This window comes from Danaus plexippus, chromosome 4, assembly GCF_018135715.1.
Source record: "Danaus plexippus chromosome 4, MEX_DaPlex, whole genome shotgun sequence".
Classification (NCBI taxonomy): domain Eukaryota; kingdom Metazoa; phylum Arthropoda; class Insecta; order Lepidoptera; family Nymphalidae; genus Danaus; species Danaus plexippus.
Window position 1 is genome coordinate 4,488,804 of NC_083538.1, and position 21,976 is coordinate 4,510,779.

The window sequence follows — 21,976 nt, forward strand, 5'->3', positions numbered from 1 at the left end:
ATGACAATTAAGTGTCACAGGTTGACATTTTACTGTGTGCTGCCATTAACAACAAAATTTTGGTGCAATTAATTCTTTCTTTCTAAAATTGCACTCATTAAATCTTATAACTAATTTCTTGTATATCAAGGTAACTAAAAGTCACTATCTTTTATAAAAACAAAATGATATCTTATATACTTTTTTGAAATAAAATTTTCCTTTAATATAATAATTTCGTTGGTTATTGAAGTCACCGAAACAGAATATATAATCTTTGTGTATTCTTATGACCTAAAGAGTCTCTACAATGCCTTCATCGAAATTTACTTTAATAGTATTATTAATAATTAATTATTCACAAAGTCTAAAGCTATACCTTGTATGTAAAATATATTGTTTTTTATAAAATAATTATATAAATAATACAATTTCTAAATATCTCACGAAAACGAGCTTTTTAAATACCCTTTACTTTTATTACTAACTTTTCAAACAGTTCCAAAATGAATAATAAGCAAGTAAAAAGCATGAAAATCGTTACCAAGCAACAACAACAAATTTTATTGATTAGTCCTCATTTATTGAGTAGTAAATCCTGTTCGCTGTTAAAATTGCAAAGGATATTTTGTTATTACAATGGCTGATGAAGAGCTCGGTGAACAAGCTGGTGAAGGTATAAGTATTATCTTAACATTTTATATTTATATCAAGCATAGAAGCGTCCAGAATATTTTAACAAGTTACCAGACCGAACTCCTAGCACTGAACTATTAACACTGAATTTCGCGTAAAGTGTAGCTTAAAAAAAAATTTCGGGATTTTGATGTTTGAATTATATTGTAATAACTTAGGATAGTAGCCATTTCGTTAACACAAAATTACATTAAAGTTCTTTTTATTTTTGTGAGGTTAGAAGGAATTTTTGAAGAGGCAGCACCTGAAGTGGGTGAAGAAGAATCCGTTGAAGCGGAGTCGGTTCTAACCGAATATGATCCAGATGATTTTCTGTCTGGTGCAGTAAATACTTTAGATTCTACTATACCTCTGGATTTGTTTGAATTCGAGTATCCTTTTGAGTTTATATAACATGTATTAAATTTCATTATGTGAGGAAAATTATACGATACGATACGATTTAACATCTGTTTTAATAATTAAATGGATATAACTTAACTAAGAGAAATATGTTGTTCATGTGTAAAAAAAGATTATAATTCTTATTATACTTAAGATATTCATATGGATACAATTGTCAGAAGTATTTCAATCTATGCGCATGCGACGATTCTGTTGTTTGCTGGGCAGCGGGAAGTATAATCACTTTTATGGATGTTAACACTAAACAAATTTGGTTTCGAAGATCTACAACAGGAGGTTCCGTGGGAGCCCTCACGGTAAAAAAGAACACAGTTAATATCACTTGAGAGTTTCGCTTGATAGAATTCGAATGTATTGGTCCGTGTAAACAATTTTTTATATATGATAAAATCTCAAATTCAAAATGTTAGATAAAATTCTCTACGCATGTATATACTCATTGTCACTAGAATCAGATACAGGAACTTGTATTATTTCAGTAACTGTTTCAACTTTTCGTGGCAACTAACATATTGCTCTGCCATGAGTCTAAAAATATACGTTTTATGTCTTCAGAATAATACAGTATTTTTGTATTTCCTTAAGCAGGTAGGTAGACATTTTTACTAAATTGTATTCACACCCAATTTCCTAAGAATCCTCTAGTGCTTTTTGTGAGATACGGTAACAGAAGGTAAAAACATTTAAGTAGCCAAAATGGTAATGAAAAAACAGTGTAAGTAGCCAAAAGACAAATAGCATCCTAATATTAAATGATAAATAATTAATTAAAATAATTAGAATCTCTTTAGAAATTTATGCCAATTTCAGGTATCTATAAGAAATACAAATACTTGATTTATTATTTAATGTAACTTTTTAAAAACAGTCTTACAGGAAGGACCCTAATTATCGTATAGCCGTAGCTGAGGGCAGAGAAGGTGATAATGATCCAATAATTCTACTTTACATCTGGCCACAAATGGACATTGATGCTGTACTGCGAGACGGCACAGCCAATGCTTATTCGATTTTGGACTTCAGGTTCAAATAAATAAAATAAATTTTAAACTCAACACGGATGCAATATAATTATAATAAAATTTTATAATAATAGTCCAGATGGCGAACTCTTAGCTTCGGTAGGTAAGGCCCCAGACTACAATTTGACAATTTGGAACTGGAAGAAACACAGGATTCTTTTACGTGCAAGCGCCTTTACGTTCGATGTAAATACTGTAATGTTTTCGCCGTACTGTCCGGGGCAACTAACTACAGCAGGTATGAAGCACAATATATTCAACAATGGATCCACTTAAATTTCAAAACATCAAAAGAGTGTGGTGCCTTTATAATTTATTAGGAGCGGCGCATATAAAGAACTGGAAAATGGCAGAAACATTTACTGGACTAAAGTTAAAAGGCGAACTGGGAAGATTCGGCAAAACAGAGATTTGTGATGTTCTTGGAGTATATCCTATGCCAGACGAAAAAGTAAAATTCATTAATACATATCACCATTTAATTACCCGTTTCCCGTTTCGTTTAATATTTATATATTGTTTCATAATTATGCTAAAACTCTGCTTAAATCAAATCAATCAATCACAAATTTTATTTGTACCAAGGTTCTATCTGGATGCGAATGGGGTAATATTTTAGTATGGGAAGCTGGTCTGGTTAAGTTGGAAGTTACACAACGCAGCAGAAAAACTTGCCACAAAGCACCAGTGGTAATGATTTTCTAAAAGTACCTTGGAGGTCTAAAAGTCAATTGATTATTTAATCTAAATTACTTTGGTATCAGGTGCAATTCATGCTTAGTCCAGCTGGTGATGAAGTTACAACTATAAGTCAAGACGGTTACGTTCGTGCCTGGTATTGGGATACAGTGGAACAAGCTGATCCCCCAGAAGAAGACCCCACTGTGGAACTTAATCCAGTTGCAGAGACCTATGTCAGTCGAAAGAATCTTTCAATTGTTGCAATTTTGGTTTTGTATAGTATTAAAAAAAACTTATTTTTTACTTTTTCAGGTTCCTGGGTGTAAAATAATGTGTTTGAAACATCAGAAAGACATGTATTTTTATGCTCAAGTAAGTTGATATATCCTCTTTCATAATATGACAACAAAATGTGAATATTACATTATTTTAGGACGGCAACGGCGGTATTTGGACAACCGATTTAGAAATAGACAAGCTCGAATGTAATCACCGCAAGATTATGACTTTTCATGCAAGTGGGATAGTAGCCATGGCTGCATTACGTTCTTACCCTATCCTTATAACTGCGGGGGAAGATGGAGCTCTTCATGCATATAATTCAGAGACGCATGATATTTTGGCAAAATACCAATTCCAAACTGCTATAACCTGTATGCTATATCCACCATTAGATGTAAGAAAAATCCATTTGAAGTTTTTTTGCGTCAAGCTAAGAATTTTTTATATGCCTTGTAAAGGCCCTAAAGTAAAGTAAAGGTAAAGTAAGTAAAAGTAAAGGCTCATATATAAGAGAAACATATAATTCTTTTATCAGGTCGACCCAACTTCTCGTATTCTACTAGTGGGATTTGCAGATGGCATTATGCGAACAATCCTAGTCCACCCTGAACGTCTCCAGGCTCAATCGACTTTAATTGAAGTTCGAGTACATTCCGCTCTAACAATCCACAGCGATGATTCAATTAATGCTGATGTTATAGATCTTATATCGGTAACATGATTAAAGCAAATTTTTTATATTGGTCTAGTAGAAAAGTAAAACATTTCATAATTTTAAAACTGATAACGTGAAACTGATACGTTCTTCGAATGTTCTTCAGCTGCTGAAGCCCCATTCCAAGGCGATAACTCAAATAACAATAAATGACCCAAGAACCCTATTAGTAACTTGTGCAGAAGACTGCACTTTATTTATGTATAGTTTGAAAATGGGAACTCCATTCACTCTTAAGAGGTTAGGTTTTATAGAAACACCTAACAACGTCGCTTTTATGGCTTGGAAACCAAAGGAAGTAAGTCGTACTTCGTAATTCATGTATATGTTATGGATTATTGAAAATTAATTTAAAAGTTTATTTTTTGATTATAAGGAAAGGACAATACTGCTTTGTGGCCAAGCTGGTGTGATTACTGAAGCAGTACTTCCGAAAATTCCTGACAGACTATATACCGAAATCACTACTTTCAAGCAAGAATTTGTTTCTCATCAAGACATTCTAGTCAAAAAATATTAGTATGATATATATAATGAGTAGCTTATTTCTCTTTTTCATGAATTTACCTTATAGTAATCAATTGCTACAGCATGCAGCACAGACCATTTCCCAGAGAAGAAGACTTGGCTAGTATAGACGAAGAAGCTCTTAAGAGACAGGAGGAAGCAGAAAATGAAAAAGATGATGAAGAAGAAGAATGGATAGGAGAAATTCAATTAAGTACGATGCCAAAAAATATTTTTACTTGAACAAAAATTTTTGCATAAAATAATATTCTATTTATATCGATGTTATTCTACGGGAATATTTTTCAAACAAATTTAAATCTATTAATGGCTACTTAACTTATTATTGTATTAGGAAAATCGTACATATCACAGTAAATTCCTTGCAGTTGAGAGTGACACCATGTCGGGAACTACGATAACTTGGGCCAAATATTGTGAAGAAGGCATTTGGATTGTGCAAGAAGGGACTGGAGCTTTGTTGTTAGTTAAACCAGGGCACAATAAGATCCTTAAATATGGCCCGTTTCCAGGAGCTTGGTGTGATAATATAACAACATTACAGTTTGTGTATGCACAGTCTTTATTCTCTACGTAATTCCATTTTTGAAGCAAAAAAAATATCAAAGTATTTACCCATATTTTAGATGTGACGATCGCTATTTAGTTATTGGAACAAATTCAGGATACATTCGTGTTGTGCGTATGCCCACAGAAGAAGAGGATTCTCCGGAACGTCATCGCATGGTTTGGCTCTTAGCACAACAAAAGTTGCTGAAGAAACTTAAGGGACGACGCTTAGCTAAGGAAGAGGTATTGTTTTAAAGTTGCTTCAGATTCGATTTTAGATTATGTCAAATAGTACAAAATGAAAGTAAGGTTTTTGTATAGAGTAGATCAAGGTATAATATTTTCACAAATCTTTTCTTTTAACAGACCCAACCTACTCCTCGAATAGATTTTGAAGACAACTATTATTTGCCTATGCATGATTTTTATACAGGCGCTATAACTTGTTTTGAGTTCAGCAGTGACGGAAGGTAAATACAAGAAAATATTTTTGCCCACTAATTTCCCGATTTGTACATTTTCTATCTAATTCTACTAATAGTGAAAAAATCTTTTTAGATATTTTTACACTGGTGGAACAGATGGCAACATATTTTCATATAAAATTTCATTCACGGAACCTCTGCTGCCAGTGTCTGAAGCGCCGGAAATAGAGGAAATGCCTGTAAGTTTGCTTTTTTTGCATATTTAGGGACAAATTGAATTAAAATTGTAAAGGAATTCTAGAAAAGAAAAAAAGACCTCTTAGCACTGCCGCTCATAGCACAAATTATTCCTCTAATATTTATTTTAAATCGATCTTCAGTGAAAGTCTTGAATGCCTAGTCAAACAACAATCTGCAAAATAGACGCTACCACGTGTTTCTTTAAGTTTTCTTAGGTTGGAAAAAAATTCTCCCCTAAATAAATAAAAGCATAATATCAATTTTCGGTTCAGAAAGTGGAAAAAATTCGAGAACCGAGTACTCTTGACGGGGAATTAATGTCACATGAACAACTAAAACAAAAAGAGGAATATGATAAAATGATATCTACAGCAAATGCCCATAAAAAACGAGTTCGTGACCAACTATCCGAACTGGGTATAGAATACAACAAATTGATTAAAGCGTAAGCAAGATTTTTTTCACATTGCCCATTTTCATTTTATATTTTTAAAGAAATAACTCTGTAATCGATGATAATACTTTTTTTTAATATAGCAATCGAGCACTGCCATATTCTCAACAAATCGATGTTGTTCTGGACCCACGACCTTTGGTTGTACAAGAAAAGGAACTAGATGATTTAAAAGCCTTAACTCGCCGCAAACTCGCTCATCAACTTGAAGCCTCCGACCTGGGCTTACAGAAGATGTATTCAAGGAATATTATACAGCTAGATGTGTATCCATTTACTTTAAAAGCGATACGGTATACATTGTTATTAATAGTTTACTATCAAAAATCTATACTTGACATTGATTTTGATATTTAACCAATTCTGATTTATTAATTCACTAAGATGAATATAATCATAAAAAGAGTTTTTCAATAGGGATCCGGAAATAAAGATAAGACCGTTGCGACAAAAAAACCTTTCCAAGGCCTTCTACGATCAGCTTCAAGAAGTGCACCAAAAAATGGCCGAGGCTTCATTGCGTGGAAGGTTGTATATGACTTTAATAAAACATATATTTTTTTATAAAGATTTAGATATATCAGTTAGCCAAACAAAAAAATATGTTTACATGTCTGCCATAGGAATTTAAATTTATTTGCTTTAATCGATGCTGAAAAGGGGTGAGTACAGATCTCTCTATACAAGAGGTATTATTCAACAGATAATTTGTCAAGTTTTTGAAAATGCAATATATTAATTATTACTTTAGACGTGCGGAAGCATCTACAGCAAGAGCAGCGGCTAAGAGAGCGTCATGGGGTCCACCTAGAATCGCGTCTTTTCTACTGGGACTTCCGCCTAAACCACCACACCCCCTTAAAAAAGCTCTACGCAACTATCACCAAAGACTGAATCGGCATCACATTCAATTTATAGAAGTAAATGATTTCTTTGAGACTTTTTTAGCTAGTTATAACAATAGACCCAAAATAAGCAACACATAAGTCCTTGAGACCATTAAATTATACATAATAATTATGAGATCACGTCATCTTCAGTGGCAAGATCATCTATCTCATAAACCGGACCCGCATGCATTGCCGCCTGGTGCAGGTGAAGCGCTCAAACAAGCAGAAGAGACCATTGGCAATCGCGTACTCAAGACACAAGGGGACTATGTTGCACCGCAGGGACATAATACTCAGTTGCGAATATGTCTTGCCAGGAAAGAGGTTGTATATTTGAACTGTCCTTGACATCAGTAATCTTAGGATCTAGTCAAAATAAATATTTTCTTGTTCATTAAACTACTTATGTTTTTATTAAAAAAAAAGTACTAATACTATAAACACAGTCTGCGTAGCTATAAAGCTCAGATTTATAAATATATTCAATATTATCAATGTAGTCAATATATATGGTGTGTAATGAAGAGATTATTGATGTTACTTACAATTTATTGTCTCCAGATCTACGATAATAAACGTGAGTTTAATGAAAAAGTGTTGGAATTACGTGAGCAAAAGGTTTGGCTAGTTTCAAAAATGCAAGATATAGGTAGACGTTTAGCTGAAATCCGAATTGAAATTCCAAACAAATTAGCAAAAGCACCTCCTCCAGTGCCCGTGATTGATGAAGACTTGGAATTTCCAGAAAAAAAATTAGAAGTATAATTATAAAATTATATAATCCCACGGCGCACTTTTTTGAAATGTACATATAACACAAATATTTTCTTTTTAGATAAAGCCAGAAATAATAGAACCGACGGGTAGAAGGGCTACCAGTGCAAGAAAAACAATTGAACGCAGAAAGTCATTTTTATATCCGCAACCACGAATACGACAGCCCAGAGTTAACCGATTCGTTCCAATTACGGGTAATAATTTTATAAACTATAAGTGTATTTCGAATTCGGTAGATACAAGAAATAAATATTTAAAACATTTAAATAGAATCGCGACCACTTATTGCGTCTTGGGAGCTTTTGAAACCAAAACCTGATCAAGAATCTACGGCTATTGAAATTGAAATTCGTGAGAGACGAATTGAAAGGTAAATAGTTCACATTCTGATATATTATGATCCCAGCATACACAAATAACTTTTTACATGCCAACTAGTATCTAAAATTCAATTTAATATAGGCATCTTTATGAGCAAGACATGTTGCTTGTTGATGCCGAGGTTTTAGTCCAGAAATTTGACTCACGACTTCGTCAGCTTCAAAGAGAACGCATTCGTGTACAGGTAAAATATATCTAAATAAATGGACCGCTAACAGAAAAGCGAGATACAAATAATTATAAAAAATTCACAGGAGAAAAATCAGTTGCTTGAACTACATCTGTATCAGTTACATAGAGAAATGACTGTGCTTAATCGTTTCGAAGCTCATGAAGACAGACTCGCTGAGAGAGTTTATGCTAAGCTTATGCAGGTAATTATGATGAACAGTTCAGGTTTTTACTTGGCTTAGCAGTGAGTGTCTTTAGTGGGGCAAAAAGTCTTTTTATCCTTCATGTCCACATTAGAATATTTACAAAAATACAAGGAGCTCATTAAAAAAAAGAAGGCTTAATATGCAGTAATATGTGTAAATGGGCTTTTAGGTTCGTGGTGTTAATGATCAGATACAAGATTGTGAACAACGCATTGAAGAACATAAGCAAGAAAAGGAGAGTCTTGATCTTGCTTGTCAAGACTTACAGCGTCAATTCAAAAAACTTGTTCAAGATAATAAATTTGCTGATTTCTTACGCAGAATATTTAAGAAGAAATACCGTCCACCTCGCGAGCGCAACGAAGACGGTTGTATTATTGAAGAAATTCCTTTTCTGTTCTTTATTTTTCAAAATTAATAATTCTGATAATTATTACTTACTTACTTAATACTTACGAATTAAAATTTTCATATACTCAGAATCATCGGAATCGGAATCTAGTTCCTCTTCGAGCGAGGAAGAAGATGAGGGTAGCTTGGACAGCAGGGATATTGGTCCCATACGACTCGATCCCAATATTTGTCCTGAGGGATGTGATGTTGACATTTACAATAAAACATATGACCTTAGAAATACAAGGCTAGTTACTTACTTATTTTGTTTAAGATCTCATTATATTGTTATTAAAAAATATTATGGCAACTACTATATATTTACATTTATCGTAGACATAAATTTGAACAAGAAATGATTGAAAAGGACCATTTAGTTGACTTGTTACGTAAAGACATTGATGCCCATAATAAGATAAAAAGAAAGTTTTCGGTACAACTGGAAAAGCGGAAAATGGAACTAAGGGAATTTATGGTAAATTACTCTTGTTTGTTTTTTATCAGATTAACACCGTCGCTACAATAAAAAAAAAACGATAAATCCATACATTTGTATAGAATAAATTTTTTAACACATTCACAATGGTTTTCTTGGACGCCCGTCAATCGTTTATGATATATTGGGTTTTCTCAGATGGAAAAACAAAACTGCATGAATGAAGTAGACCAAGTCGTGATACTGCGTTACGACCAAATCCGAGCATCTGCAATCAAAGACTGCACAGGACCAGGCGGGTTGTCCCACACTGTGGTGTTCCCAGAAAAAATGCTGTCTAAACTTAGAAATAGAGTTTTGGAATTGCAGGATGAGATAAAACAGCAGAAGCAACGTCAGAAGTATGTGATAAAATATACTTTAACATACTCATACAACGTTAACCATTAAATTTTTCTTTAAACCAATTTTGCAGAATAAACCGAACCCATCTGTTCCGTATGAATGTAGATTTACGCGCTATGGAAAACAGAGCAGCAGAGTTGAAGGCCCAAATGAGGGATGTTTTAACGCGGAAACTCGGCAAGCCCCGGAAAGTGGACAAGACACTTGATGAACTGCTACGCCAGCTGGCACGGAGGCACAAATTCTCTGCAGCATTATCAGCTATACCCCATTTACTAAATCAGCTTAATAAGTGGAGGGTAAAAATAATCTGTTTTGATTGACATCTATGAATATTAAAAATGCCTGAAATATGAATTCTTTTTACACAATTTTATTTTATTCAAGTTGAATTCAATACTTAAATTACAATTGATATGAATAACAATAAATTAAAATTTATACGATTTTTGAGACTTCCGGGTCGTGATGTTGAGGGGACGGACAAATATAATGATTATTACAATCGTTTTCTAATTTCGAACAGAAGCGTCACAGCGAACTTGAACAAAAATATTTAACCACTATAAACCGTTACTCTGACCGTCTCCGCTTAGCGGCAGCACTCCAGGCCGACATTTATCCTCAAAAGGTGATATATCCAAAGATAAAAAATACAAGACAAATTAATAATGCCAACTAAATTCGACTTGATATAATTTTTAGCCCCACAAAGATCCGACAGTAATGCCCGGCGCTTACGAACCGGCGCAATACCACCGCGATGTTATCCGTCTGCGTATTATAAGCGCTCAGCAACAGGAGCAAATTAAGGCAACTATAACATCTTTCATATTTTTTAAGCAATATTCAGGCGGAGGTTTTATCTTCACCAATTAGATTCACGAGAAGACAATTAGATTATACATATTAATTACATTCTAGTACTTCTAGGTTTTGGAGGAAGAGATTCACAATTTGCGTCTGAAGCCGCTGTCTCAAATCGTGGCTCCGTCGGAATGGTCACCATCGGAATCTGATCGGTCTCAGATATATCTGCAGATGGTGCCGCCTACAGCACGACCGCCAACGACCAAATATTTCCCAATGTAAAGTCTCTGCTACTAATATAAGAATCAATAATATTTAATAAAATAATACTCTAAAATAAAAACATCCAAATGTAGACAAATTCCTCATATAAACAAAAAATCGATCATTGTTATCCTTCTTCAAACAACAAGGAAACTGTTTTAAATATCGAATTGAAAAAAATGTTCTATAGAAAAAATATATGTACTGTATTACTCAGAACGCCTCTTGGCTCTCGAGCAAAATTGGTGTACGAAGTGAACTTGATGAAGTTACTATACGATTGCCTGGACATGATGCGAGTATCCCGGGATGATGCGGAGGATTTACTCCGAGAGCTTACCACAGAACTACGAAAAGTCTTGTCTGGGTTGGTAAAAACAATCTCTAAATCTATGTAAATCGAAATAAAATCATATGTTCACATGCACATAAAAATTTTAGTTCAAAAACACGATTTGACGTCGTCGATACATTGGTACGTAAGTGGCTCCTGAAGTATGGCGGTGATCCTAGCCTTTACAAAAAACAGACGCGAGCTTTTGACGCTCTTGCAACATTGGCCGACCGGCTTCTTAGCCAGCATGTAAGTTTTAAGTTGCAGTGTCCGGAAATACATAAAAATATATTAAAATTAAATTAATTAACTTTTTGATAGGTAGAAGCAATGGAAGGAATGACTCCGAAAACTCACGAAGTTATGAAGTCACTAGAGGTAGCGTTAGATAGCGTCTCTGATAAAAAACAAAAACTCGAAGAGCGACTTGGACCAGCCCTTGCTACAATTTTGCATACAACATCGATAGAGCATATGGGTAAAGCACGACTTTTGTTTACATTTTTTACTTGCTTTGACGATTACTTATTTTAATGAGATCTAAGACTTTTGCGAGTTTTATTCATTTAAATTAAACTAATATTTTTCGGATATACTACGCGTGCTTTATTTTTGTAAAAAACTACATACTCCCGACGTTTCGGTTACTTCTCAGCAACCGTGATCACGTTTACTTTATAACCGTGATTACGGTATATACGAAAAATATTAGTTTCATTTAGATTACTTACTTTATTATTTAGTTAAGGGTAATACCAATCTGTTGTCTATTCGCATTATCGTATGAGCTTGAAATTTTAAATTAAATTATCCTGCATAATAATTACAATTAAATACACTTTAATCACAAATCTTATGTAAAGACCAACTTTAAAAACTTTTTAAAATTTTAGATAACGAGGAAACATTGACAATGGCGATGACATCCCTCGTGAATGCCTTAACTGACGATGATAATCCGCTTAGCGCAGAATCTATAGACGCAATTGAAGTGTCTGACATCGTTCAAGATATCAAAGGTCTCTTATAAAAGACAGTGCACAAGACTTTAAAAACATATATCAAAACTAATTTCACTTTTCTAATCATCCGTGTCTTATTTTAGATTGTGGTATATTTGCACCTACAAAACAATTACAAAACTTGGTCAAAATCGCCATAAATAGTCTACGAGCACAAATTATTACTCCTGAAGAAAGACAACAGCTGGATAAAGATGTTGAACAGGCTATGACGGAATCGGTATTTATAAACACTTTTTAGGAACCTGTTTGACATCAATGATTTTTATATAATCCCTGTATGTGTTCCTTTCCAGAAAATGAGTTTTCCTGATTCTTCTAGAACGGAAAAGTAGCATTTGAAACTTTAGAAGACGAAACAGTTTTATATAGTTATTATATCAATACTAGTATAGTACCTAATTATTCAATTAATAAAAGTTTACGTATTAACTGTGTAATATTATTTTATTAAATGGATCAAATAATAAAATATAGTTAAAAAAACTAAAAAACATCCTTTTCTAATTAACCCAACTAAGAAGTAAAAAAATTTTTAACATTAACAATAACAGTGAGCGGAAAATATTAGTATTGTTATGAGAAAAGCATGGGGCGACTTGTACTATATCTTTCATAGTATTTTTGAACTTGACACCGGTTCTTGATAAGCCTACAAAATTTGAGCGAAATCAGTCCGTTTAAAATGGGTCAAAATCTTGTTGGAAGAAGTCGGTTACAAACATATATATATACACACATGAAGCTAAAGAAAAGCATGTAATAACTAAAGGCTTGAAATATAAAATTAAAAATTAATAAAACCTCGATACAGTCACCACACTACTTAGTTTTAAAAGATACCCATGATAAATCGTTAACATTTAAATTCTAAAAATAACAGAAAGAAACAGTAACTCCTAAAAAGGCTTTCTTTAAATTTAATTTTTAAATATTACATTTTTAAATTAACCACTTTACTGCTTTTAATAGTATTTTACTGCTTAGCAATATTTCAACAATATGAAATATAGTGAATACTATAAAAATTGTATTCATGTCTATCAATTGCTTTGTTATTTATCGGTAGCCTGGCACATTTATGAAAAAAAAAGTATATTAATCAATGTTCGGTCTTTTCCATTCTGCGTGTCTTGCTAAATATGTTCTAAACATTTAACAAGCTTGAAAGTCATAATTAATAAAGTTAAATTAATAATATTTATGGATCTTAAATATTTAAGGCAATCTATAAAATTTTAAAGATTTTTTTTAATACCTCTTAGGAAATCTATTTCTCCATTTCTTTGGCATTTCGAATTTGTCATATTGAAAGATCTGAACTTCATTGTGACATTTATTGACAATTGACATTCGTAAGACCGCGAAATGTTTATTTTAAAGACAACATTGTTTTTTATATTATAATTCAATATACTCGACTTATGAAAATATTTTAAAATGCTACTGATAGATTTGGATCTAAACAAACTTTCGAAATTAGCATCACAGCAAATTGACCACGTAACTTGTATAGAATGGTAATTTATTTAATCGTCAGAATTTTTATTCACGTTTAGTACTTTGTAATTACTGTTACTATTTGATTTTAGTTGTAAGTATTATACAGTACCCACAACAGCAGACTGTGGTCACTCTTTGTGTCATTCTTGCTGGCGCGGCCGTAGAGTCTGTGCTTCTTGTGGGAAATCCATCGAAAAGAAAAATCTAAAATTAAATATTCCACTCCAAAATCTCACCGAACATATTTCAAGTCTATCTAAAACCTTGGAAGACCTTTTTAATATAAAGTGTAAGTATATCTTGTTCTTAAACAGTTAGTCAAACTTTAAATTAAATGTCGTAAACATTATTGGTAACTATAAGTAGTATCGAAATTAAGGTATATATTGATTTGTTTTAATGTTACAGTGGATGAGTATTTACTAGATTCACCAACAGAAAATCAAGATGAACCAAATAAGAATGTTAAAGAATGGTTGGCAAGTTCACAAAACCAGTTTTCTGCTCCTATTACAAATTCTACCCAATCAACTCAAGGACAGATGGAAGCAGAAAAAGTTACAAGCGACATACATGTTCACTCTGTAAATAAGAGAATTTCAAATCATAAAGAAGTTATTCATATTCCGCTTCAACAAGATGACTGGGACAATATAGAAGAAATGCCAGAGACGGACAAAAATACTAATAAGAATCAAGAAAATGTTGTAGGTCCTATGGATATTGAACCTTTTGAATTTATGATGGATGATGAGTATAATGCCAACAATCTTCGACGTAGCTTAAGGAACAAAGATAACAAGTCTCCTAACATTGACCTTAAACAAGATGTCCAACAAGATAAAACTAACAGTCTAGACACAAAAAAAACATCTGAAAAAAGTGGCCTCAAGGTAGCTAAAAATTGGAATAATGTTAAAAGAATGAAAAAAGAATTCAGTAAATTAAACAAAAAACATAGAAATAAATTGAATGTGTCTATAGAAATGTGTAAAAAAAATATAAATAAAATTGTACCACCAATAACTCAGGAAAATTTATATACTATTGATGATAATACACCACAAATTGTAAACAATGAAAAAGATGATGAACTCATTAATAACTGTGATGTTAATAAAAAAATGATTCTGAACAAGTTACAAGCAGTGATTCTGTTAAAAACAACATTACAAATAGTGTAACAGGTCATAAAATTATAAACGAAAACAATGAATTACCTCCGCCGAAAGTGGCATTTGTTAAGAAAAGTGCTCTTATATACAAAGCGCAAGAAATTAATGATATAAAAATTCCAACAGACAGACATTCAACTGGGGTGGCTGTGAACAATGATGATATAGAGATCACTATAAAAATAGGAAATACTCTTACAAACATTTGTATAAAGAAAAAGGACAATGATGTACAATTAAAAATTAATTCAGACAGAGAAGTTCAGACATCATTAGAAAATGATAACAAAAATAAAAACGATATATCTAGTTCTAAAATTACAATTAACAATATGGAAAATACTGTCCATTGTGAAAATATTCACAAGACAAATACAGTTTCAAAGATAAATAGTGTGAATAAAACAGTCTCTAAGAAGAACACGGCATCAGCTGACACTAGCACCGCTCAGTTTGAAATAACAAAAAGCATCGGGGAAGAAATGATGAAATCTTTAAACACTAACCAAGAAAGCATAAAGAAAACACCATGCAGAAATGTACTACAAGAAAACAGCAGTCAGGTGGTATTAAACAAAATAACTGAAATTCAAGAAGAGGCTGATATGGATATTTTTGACACTGATTCAATCAAAGAAGCAAATGTCGCCCCAATGAAATCAGCAAAAAATACCTCATCAGCTATCCTACCTTCTTTCAGGACATCAAAAACTAAGACTCCGAAATCCGATAAAAGAAATAGGGAAACAGATTTTGGTGAAAATCTGCCGAGTAACAAAAAAAGAAAGATCTCACCATACAAAGAGATCCAAGCGACCAATGAAATGAGAGACAAAGATCGTTCTATGGAGCATGATCATGTCAATGATGAGGCTTTTTGCCAAATGTTAGACCACATGAATACTATGGAAGATGTTAAAAATAATATGAAAAAAATAAACAAATCTCAGACCATTAAACCGTTTGATAAATCACCATCACAAATAAGTGTCATAAATAATTCCTTTGACAATAAAACATCAAAATACAAACACATTGAAAAATACAGTGAAAATGTCTTTTCTATGCTGGATAATGAGTCTCAAATACTGAAAACATTAAACTATAAGGTAAATTTAGTATAATAAGATTAATGCAAACTTATCAATTAAATAAAAAATAAATGCTCTAAGTCAAATTTTACCTTAGTAATCCATGTATTGGGATTATATAGAGAAAATACTTCTGCAATAGTATGATTTGATAAAAAATTGAAGCTAATGTTAGCTTGATATTTTTAATATTTTTCAGACACAACAAAGTCAATGCAGCAAAGATTCTGATGGAGAGAAGGTAATAAATAACCAGAAAGGGAATGCAGATTTAGATGTCATGGAGCTTTGCACTCCTGTGGCGGATGAAGATTCAGACAAGAGTGTAGTCGAAGATACACCACAAAAGTAATGCAATTACTAACTACTGATAACATTATAATTTGTTTATATGCTATAACAGCACATATATTATCAAAATACTTATGTTACAGGACGCCATCCTTCTCTAAAATACGAAACAAAAACGAATCAACCGTCAACAGCAACAATGTTACGATGAAAGAAAATATAAAACTTAAAGTTCAAAACAGACAAACAGACATTGAGGCAGATATCATAAGTTTATCTGATACAGTCGGAGAGTCTACAAAAAATATTACAGTATTAGAAACATTGCCCCGACCAACATTGGAGACTCCTATCACAATAACAAAGTTTGTGGACCAAATAAAACATAAATCGACACCCGTAGCAAGAAAATCACTTAAATTTAACAATGAAAACAGTGAAGCTGACGTCACTATGTGTCCAAGCTCGTTTGTCCTCGCAAAAACCACACAAGAGAAGGAATTCTTAAGCAAAGCATTCGAACAAACCATAGATTCAGAATGTGTGAGACACAACGAGAGGTGTTTAAAGTATTGTATTGCTGGATCATGTCTGACCGCATCTGAACAGAGCAATGTGAAAATTTTATGCTCCAAAAGAAATTGGACATATGTTGAAAAATACACTAAAGAATTAACACATCTGGTTGTTGGTGTGGACGAGGAGAATAAAGCACAACGGTAATTCCATGACATTATTATAAAAATACTTACATTGCTTTAAAAACTAACCACATACAATTTAAATTATTTTTAATATAAATTATATGTTGTATTTGATTTAAAAATTCAGTAGATTTTAATTTAAAAATAATAGTCTTATAAGATTACTGAATATCAATTTTAATTTTGCTCGATATTTTTACAAAAAGATGATTTAGTTCTGTCACTACATATAAAGACAAATAATAAAAACATGAAACATTTTAAATTTCATATTAAATTACCAAGACTTATTATATATATTTAGTATATATATCGCTTTATGTATTGATAAAAAATTAAATTGAATTTATATGATAAAAATTTAAATATTCTGATATAATTAGTTATAAAAATGTTTACAGATCCGTTAAATTCATGTGTGCTATAGCCGGTGGGAAATGGATTATATCATATGAATGGATTGAAAAATGTTTACAAGTAAATGGCGTGGTAGATGAGGTGTGTAAAAATATTGAAATAACATTATTCCAAAGAAAATATTCTTCAAGTTTACATATTTATAATAATTGTTAAGTGTATTGTAAACATCTATATCATTTTACAAGAATATTAAAAATGTATAGATTTATATGGCTAATGCTATACCTTTAACGCATTACGGAGCTGCATGGAATTACCGAATAAATTGTCCTGTCTTATTCTGATCGGTCTACGGGTAACATACAAAATAAGTTTTTATACTATAACGGAAGTGTAATTATAATTTATCAAGGCTTAGGGGTGTCTGGCAGCGGCTAGCAATTATCATAAGTGTCCGGCCATGGATGACGAGATTTCTAAAGTTATCGTAAAGGAAATATAATAAAATTGAGCTTTATATTTTGATGAGAGTAAGGGATTATTTTAGATACCTTTATTACCTGTTACCTGCCCAAATAACCACAACTCAAACTCTATAGTCGCTGATCGTTCTTACCTGTGTAGGAGACATGTACAGAGAAACTTTCAACTCTTATAAAATACTGAGCGTCTAACCGTCCTGGGCTCTCGGGCTTATTTGTTTTTAATACGTTTGTAATACGCAATATATATACAAATATTTTTATCTAACATGAGGTTTGTATGAGCAGCGAGTAGTGCTTATTACGGTCCGTTGCCTGGAAAGCGGCGCTAGTAGTGGCCGGTCGAAAACATTTCTGTTTAGTTCCGATAGATGGCGTTTATACAAAAATCTCTAAGATAGTTATGAAATCCTAAATCTCTATGAGCACTCGTATTGAGTGAATAATTAGTTAGAATATACTAAATAACATTTATGTATTTATGGGTAGAGTATGCACTATGCATTGGTTCTTTGCTAATATGGAGCGCATGCCACTGCACGCAGTCTCCCAAATCGCGATTTTAATATAGGTAGTAATAGCGCAGTAAACTACCGTTTCAATCCATACTACTTTTCTCGTGAGCTATAAATATACATATGGAAAATAAAAAGTAACACATTAAAATTATATAATGAAGGAACTTTATAATGTTGTATATATGATTTTATTATAGGAACAGTTCGAAGCGTTAGATGCTACGGGCGAGCCTGGCCCGAGACGCTCGCGTTTGGCTAAACAAAAACTATTCACCGGCATCAGCTTCTACTGTATGCCGCCGTTCAGAGTACTAGATGTCGATACTTTGAAGGTAATTTTAAATAGTACATTAAATTCTCAAAGCTATAGATAATTCTAATATATTAATATATATTTTATAAGATTGTTATTGAAGTGAAACTTCTTATGCGAATTTCAAAGTTGCGTTAGACGTTTAACGCTGAGGGAGAGAGAAAGAAAGATACACAAATATAGAAAGTATGAGAGAGAAAGAGAGTGTGTTTATAGTTTCCAAGCATGCATGCACGCATGGTATTCTTGCTATGCAGCGAAGTAAACAGTGTGAGCGTCGTGTAAATAGCTAAATACGTACTTGTGGTACTATATTAAGTTATTTATTATATTAATATTTTTTTTTACTTTGCTTTGATACACATACGAAGTTTCACTTCTTCAACGCGGAGGGACTCCATGCACTATTCATTTCTTATTATAAGACCTTAAAATATGGTTCTTATTTTAAATATAGCTATCATCGAAATACAATTTACTGATATAGTTACTAGTAGTTTTTCTATATTAAGGTGTATTTTCTGTTGTAGGACATCCTTCAGTGTTCAGGCGGCCGCGTTGTTGTAGAAGCTAGAGATGTCCGAGCGTCGAGCACGCCCTCGCTGTTGTTAGCCGAACCCGAGCACACACAGGAGGACCGCTTCATATGTACGTGTGCTTACATCGACACTTGTTGCTTATACGTAATATAAAGTAATACATGCGTATCGATTTTAAATGTTATTTATAGACATTGATAAAGGTAAGTTGGTCTATAATGATGGATACGCAGGAGATTTATTGTAATATCACAGAGGATATTTGTGCGTCGGCGTCAAGAGCAGACATATTACTGTATTTGGTAATCTAATAGAGCTCACGGTTCCTTGGGAAACCAATATCCCCAAAAACCATGCCGTCAAGGTCAACAAGTATTACGAGCTCAATAACGAACTCGCTAAGAATAGGTTCGTAGTAAATTTGTACGCGGTAGAAGTAGGAGCAAGAGGTGTAAAAGCTTAATCTGTCTACAACCTATTAAAAGACTTGAGCCTGTCCAGAACTAACATCAGTTCATTCTTGGAACGTGCCTCGAAGACAGCCCTAGTAGGTTCTTTTCAAATTTGGTTAGTTAGAGAGAGGAGCTTGGTTTAAGGGTCCCCTATTTAACGCGCGTTAAATAGGGGACCCTTAAACCTACATCTGAGTTGTAAGATCTAGGCAGTCTTGGAGCTCCTCTCCTTTCAACGCGACGGACCCGACACCCGCACGGTAGGTCCATTGAATGCTGAGAAGTTTCGTCTCCTTACTATAATAAATAATGTTTTAACAAATCTATATGTAAATTTGTACCTTCCACTTGGTTCGTTTGTAAAACTATTAGTTAGTGATTTCGCTTATACGTACTGGCTTGATATATCAGTACACAGTAAAATAGTATTTGAACAAGTTTGCTTACTTTTAATAGATAATGTCCATATAAGTTAAAATTTGTCAAATAGTGGTTTTGAATGGCAACATTTGTATAGCAGGGGCATCAGACAAGGAGCTACAAATAAATTAAGTATGTAATATATTTTTAATGATATAAATATTATTTTGAGTAATGTTTTGTTTAATAAATTACAAAAAGACGCTAATTATTAAACAGATAAGTCGGATACGGACGCTATGGACTACAGTATAAAAAAAATGTCTGAATTTTGAATGACAATTAATTTTTTTTTTGTTAATTCCCCCACCAAAAATTCTCCAATGCCATGAGGTTTATTGACCTCAGACGCCGTTTGTTTGGTTTTTTTTTTACTAATTAATTATATGTAACAATTTTGCTTTTATCTGCTGTTAAGTGTGTCTCAAAAAAATTCAGCCCAATGTATTCACACTATATAATTTTCAAGATTCATTTAATTTCTATTTAATTAAATTGTAAAAATACAAATAATATAAATTAGTTGAAATGTATAATAATGTGATAATTAAATTAGAATTAAAATAGACTTGTGTGAGGAATAAATCATTTACAGTTGGAAAATTGTACCAGAAGTTGCAGGTTCAAATCATGTTTGTGTGAATTTTCGTTCCATATGTTGAATTAAATAATTAAATTTGCATTCTGGTTGAAGATAATTATGAAGGAAGGAGCTTTTTAATAACCTGTCACCGTCAGCACGGTCTTTCACCTTGGTGACTGTGTATCGGCTTATATGTACCGTAGCAGTATTTATAAATATTTGTCATTTTTCAATATAAATTAACGATTTTACTAAACTTATGTAAGCCCTGTCAATACAAATCTTTATCAGTAATCGTCTTAAATACGCAGTACTTGTTGATTAAAATTAATTTTAACTTATTGCAACATATATATATATATTCTAGAACTGGATGATATCTTTAAATCCAACAATAACAATTAAAAAAAATCTGATTTTATCCTACATTAGCTAATTGAATATATAATATGCTAATAATAAGTTCTTAAGGTAATAGATGCCTTAAAATATACAATACAATAACAATTAAAAATATATTTGTTCCTACTTGTTATTGATAACGTCTTGGCATACAGTTACAGTACCATTGCGACTTTACATACATACGTAATGTGTTTTTATTCACGCAATACAATCTATTTAGAAAATAATAACATGTATTGGGTATAAATAATTGAGTATAGCAATTAATTTTTTGGTAACTGGTTAAAACCAGATAATAATGGAAATTGCAATAATATAGGGTGTGAAACAAGTTTGATACTTTGACATTACGTTGTACGTTTCCCGCCAAAATTTCCTTATGTGTAATTATTATATATACTTATGATATATTTCTTCACAGATCTTGCTATGGAGCTGAGCGTGGTGCCAATAAACTACGAATGGGTGCTCAATTGTCTTGGAAGCTACTCGTTGGAATCCATTTACGAACTATTATTATGTCCGGCCTCTTTGTTGCCGCCGGTCGTTGCAAAATGGCCGCCAGAACTTATATCACATGATGTTGAATAAATATTGCATCATCTTGTTGTTTTTAATTTTGTTTTTTTTTTCTATAATTGTATGAGTAATATGAGTATTTCTTTTTAACGTCTGTGAGAAACACAGTCTCATTAGAACATATTTTTACTTGAATAATATGGTAATGCACTCATATTTTTTCCTAGTCCAACGATACATTTCCCATACTTTTCTGAACCCTAAGAAATGAAGTAACCAAATTGAGTTAAAAAAAGATTCATCCATAGCAATTTGTCTTACAAATCGGTACACACGTAATGTGAAAGTTGTTTAAGGTTTTTATTTTGTTTCTATTATGTATAAATCTACTTATAATTGGTCGTTTGGGTGGAAATGGCGTAATTTTTCTTTTGTGTAATTTTGAAATAATACCTCGATAAGAATTTCAATTTAATATTACTAAGCGCGATGAACCCGGCACCCGCACGGCGAATCCATGGAATGCTGAGAGGTTTCGTCTCATTTTAAGACACTA

General features: G+C 32.5%; 2 protein-coding genes across 2 annotated transcripts; both read left to right on the top strand.

The window, feature by feature from the left end:
- Positions 1-47: 47 nt before the first annotated feature.
- On the top strand, positions 48-12,491 carry LOC116768482 (cilia- and flagella-associated protein 44). The gene is made up of 42 exons (XM_061524132.1): positions 48-655; positions 896-1,046; positions 1,214-1,376; positions 1,949-2,103; positions 2,177-2,340; positions 2,423-2,553; positions 2,688-2,792; positions 2,867-3,016; positions 3,096-3,155; positions 3,217-3,459; positions 3,601-3,777; positions 3,887-4,078; positions 4,157-4,299; positions 4,371-4,501; positions 4,677-4,857; positions 4,935-5,100; positions 5,224-5,327; positions 5,416-5,521; positions 5,795-5,967; positions 6,060-6,269; positions 6,394-6,504; positions 6,728-6,896; positions 7,017-7,190; positions 7,428-7,625; positions 7,702-7,837; positions 7,914-8,013; positions 8,106-8,208; positions 8,279-8,398; positions 8,571-8,769; positions 8,882-9,041; positions 9,131-9,269; positions 9,429-9,631; positions 9,706-9,934; positions 10,162-10,266; positions 10,341-10,448; positions 10,569-10,723; positions 10,927-11,076; positions 11,151-11,292; positions 11,365-11,521; positions 11,937-12,062; positions 12,149-12,285; positions 12,362-12,491. Exons 1-42 carry the CDS (start codon positions 619-621, stop codon positions 12,398-12,400), a joined length of 6,102 nt encoding a protein of 2,033 aa, XP_061380116.1. The 5' UTR covers positions 48-618; the 3' UTR covers positions 12,401-12,491.
- Positions 12,492-13,422: 931 nt separating this feature from the next.
- LOC116768600 (uncharacterized protein PF3D7_1120600-like) lies at positions 13,423-21,518 on the top strand. Its single transcript, XM_032659345.2, is given in 10 exon segments — positions 13,423-13,585; positions 13,658-13,857; positions 13,977-14,700; positions 14,703-15,852; positions 16,034-16,182; positions 16,269-16,844; positions 17,231-17,327; positions 18,387-18,521; positions 19,033-19,150; positions 21,323-21,518. Coding segments are annotated over 10 exon segments (3,399 nt in total). The 5' UTR covers positions 13,423-13,505; the 3' UTR covers positions 21,493-21,518.
- Positions 21,519-21,976: the final 458 nt, after the last annotated feature.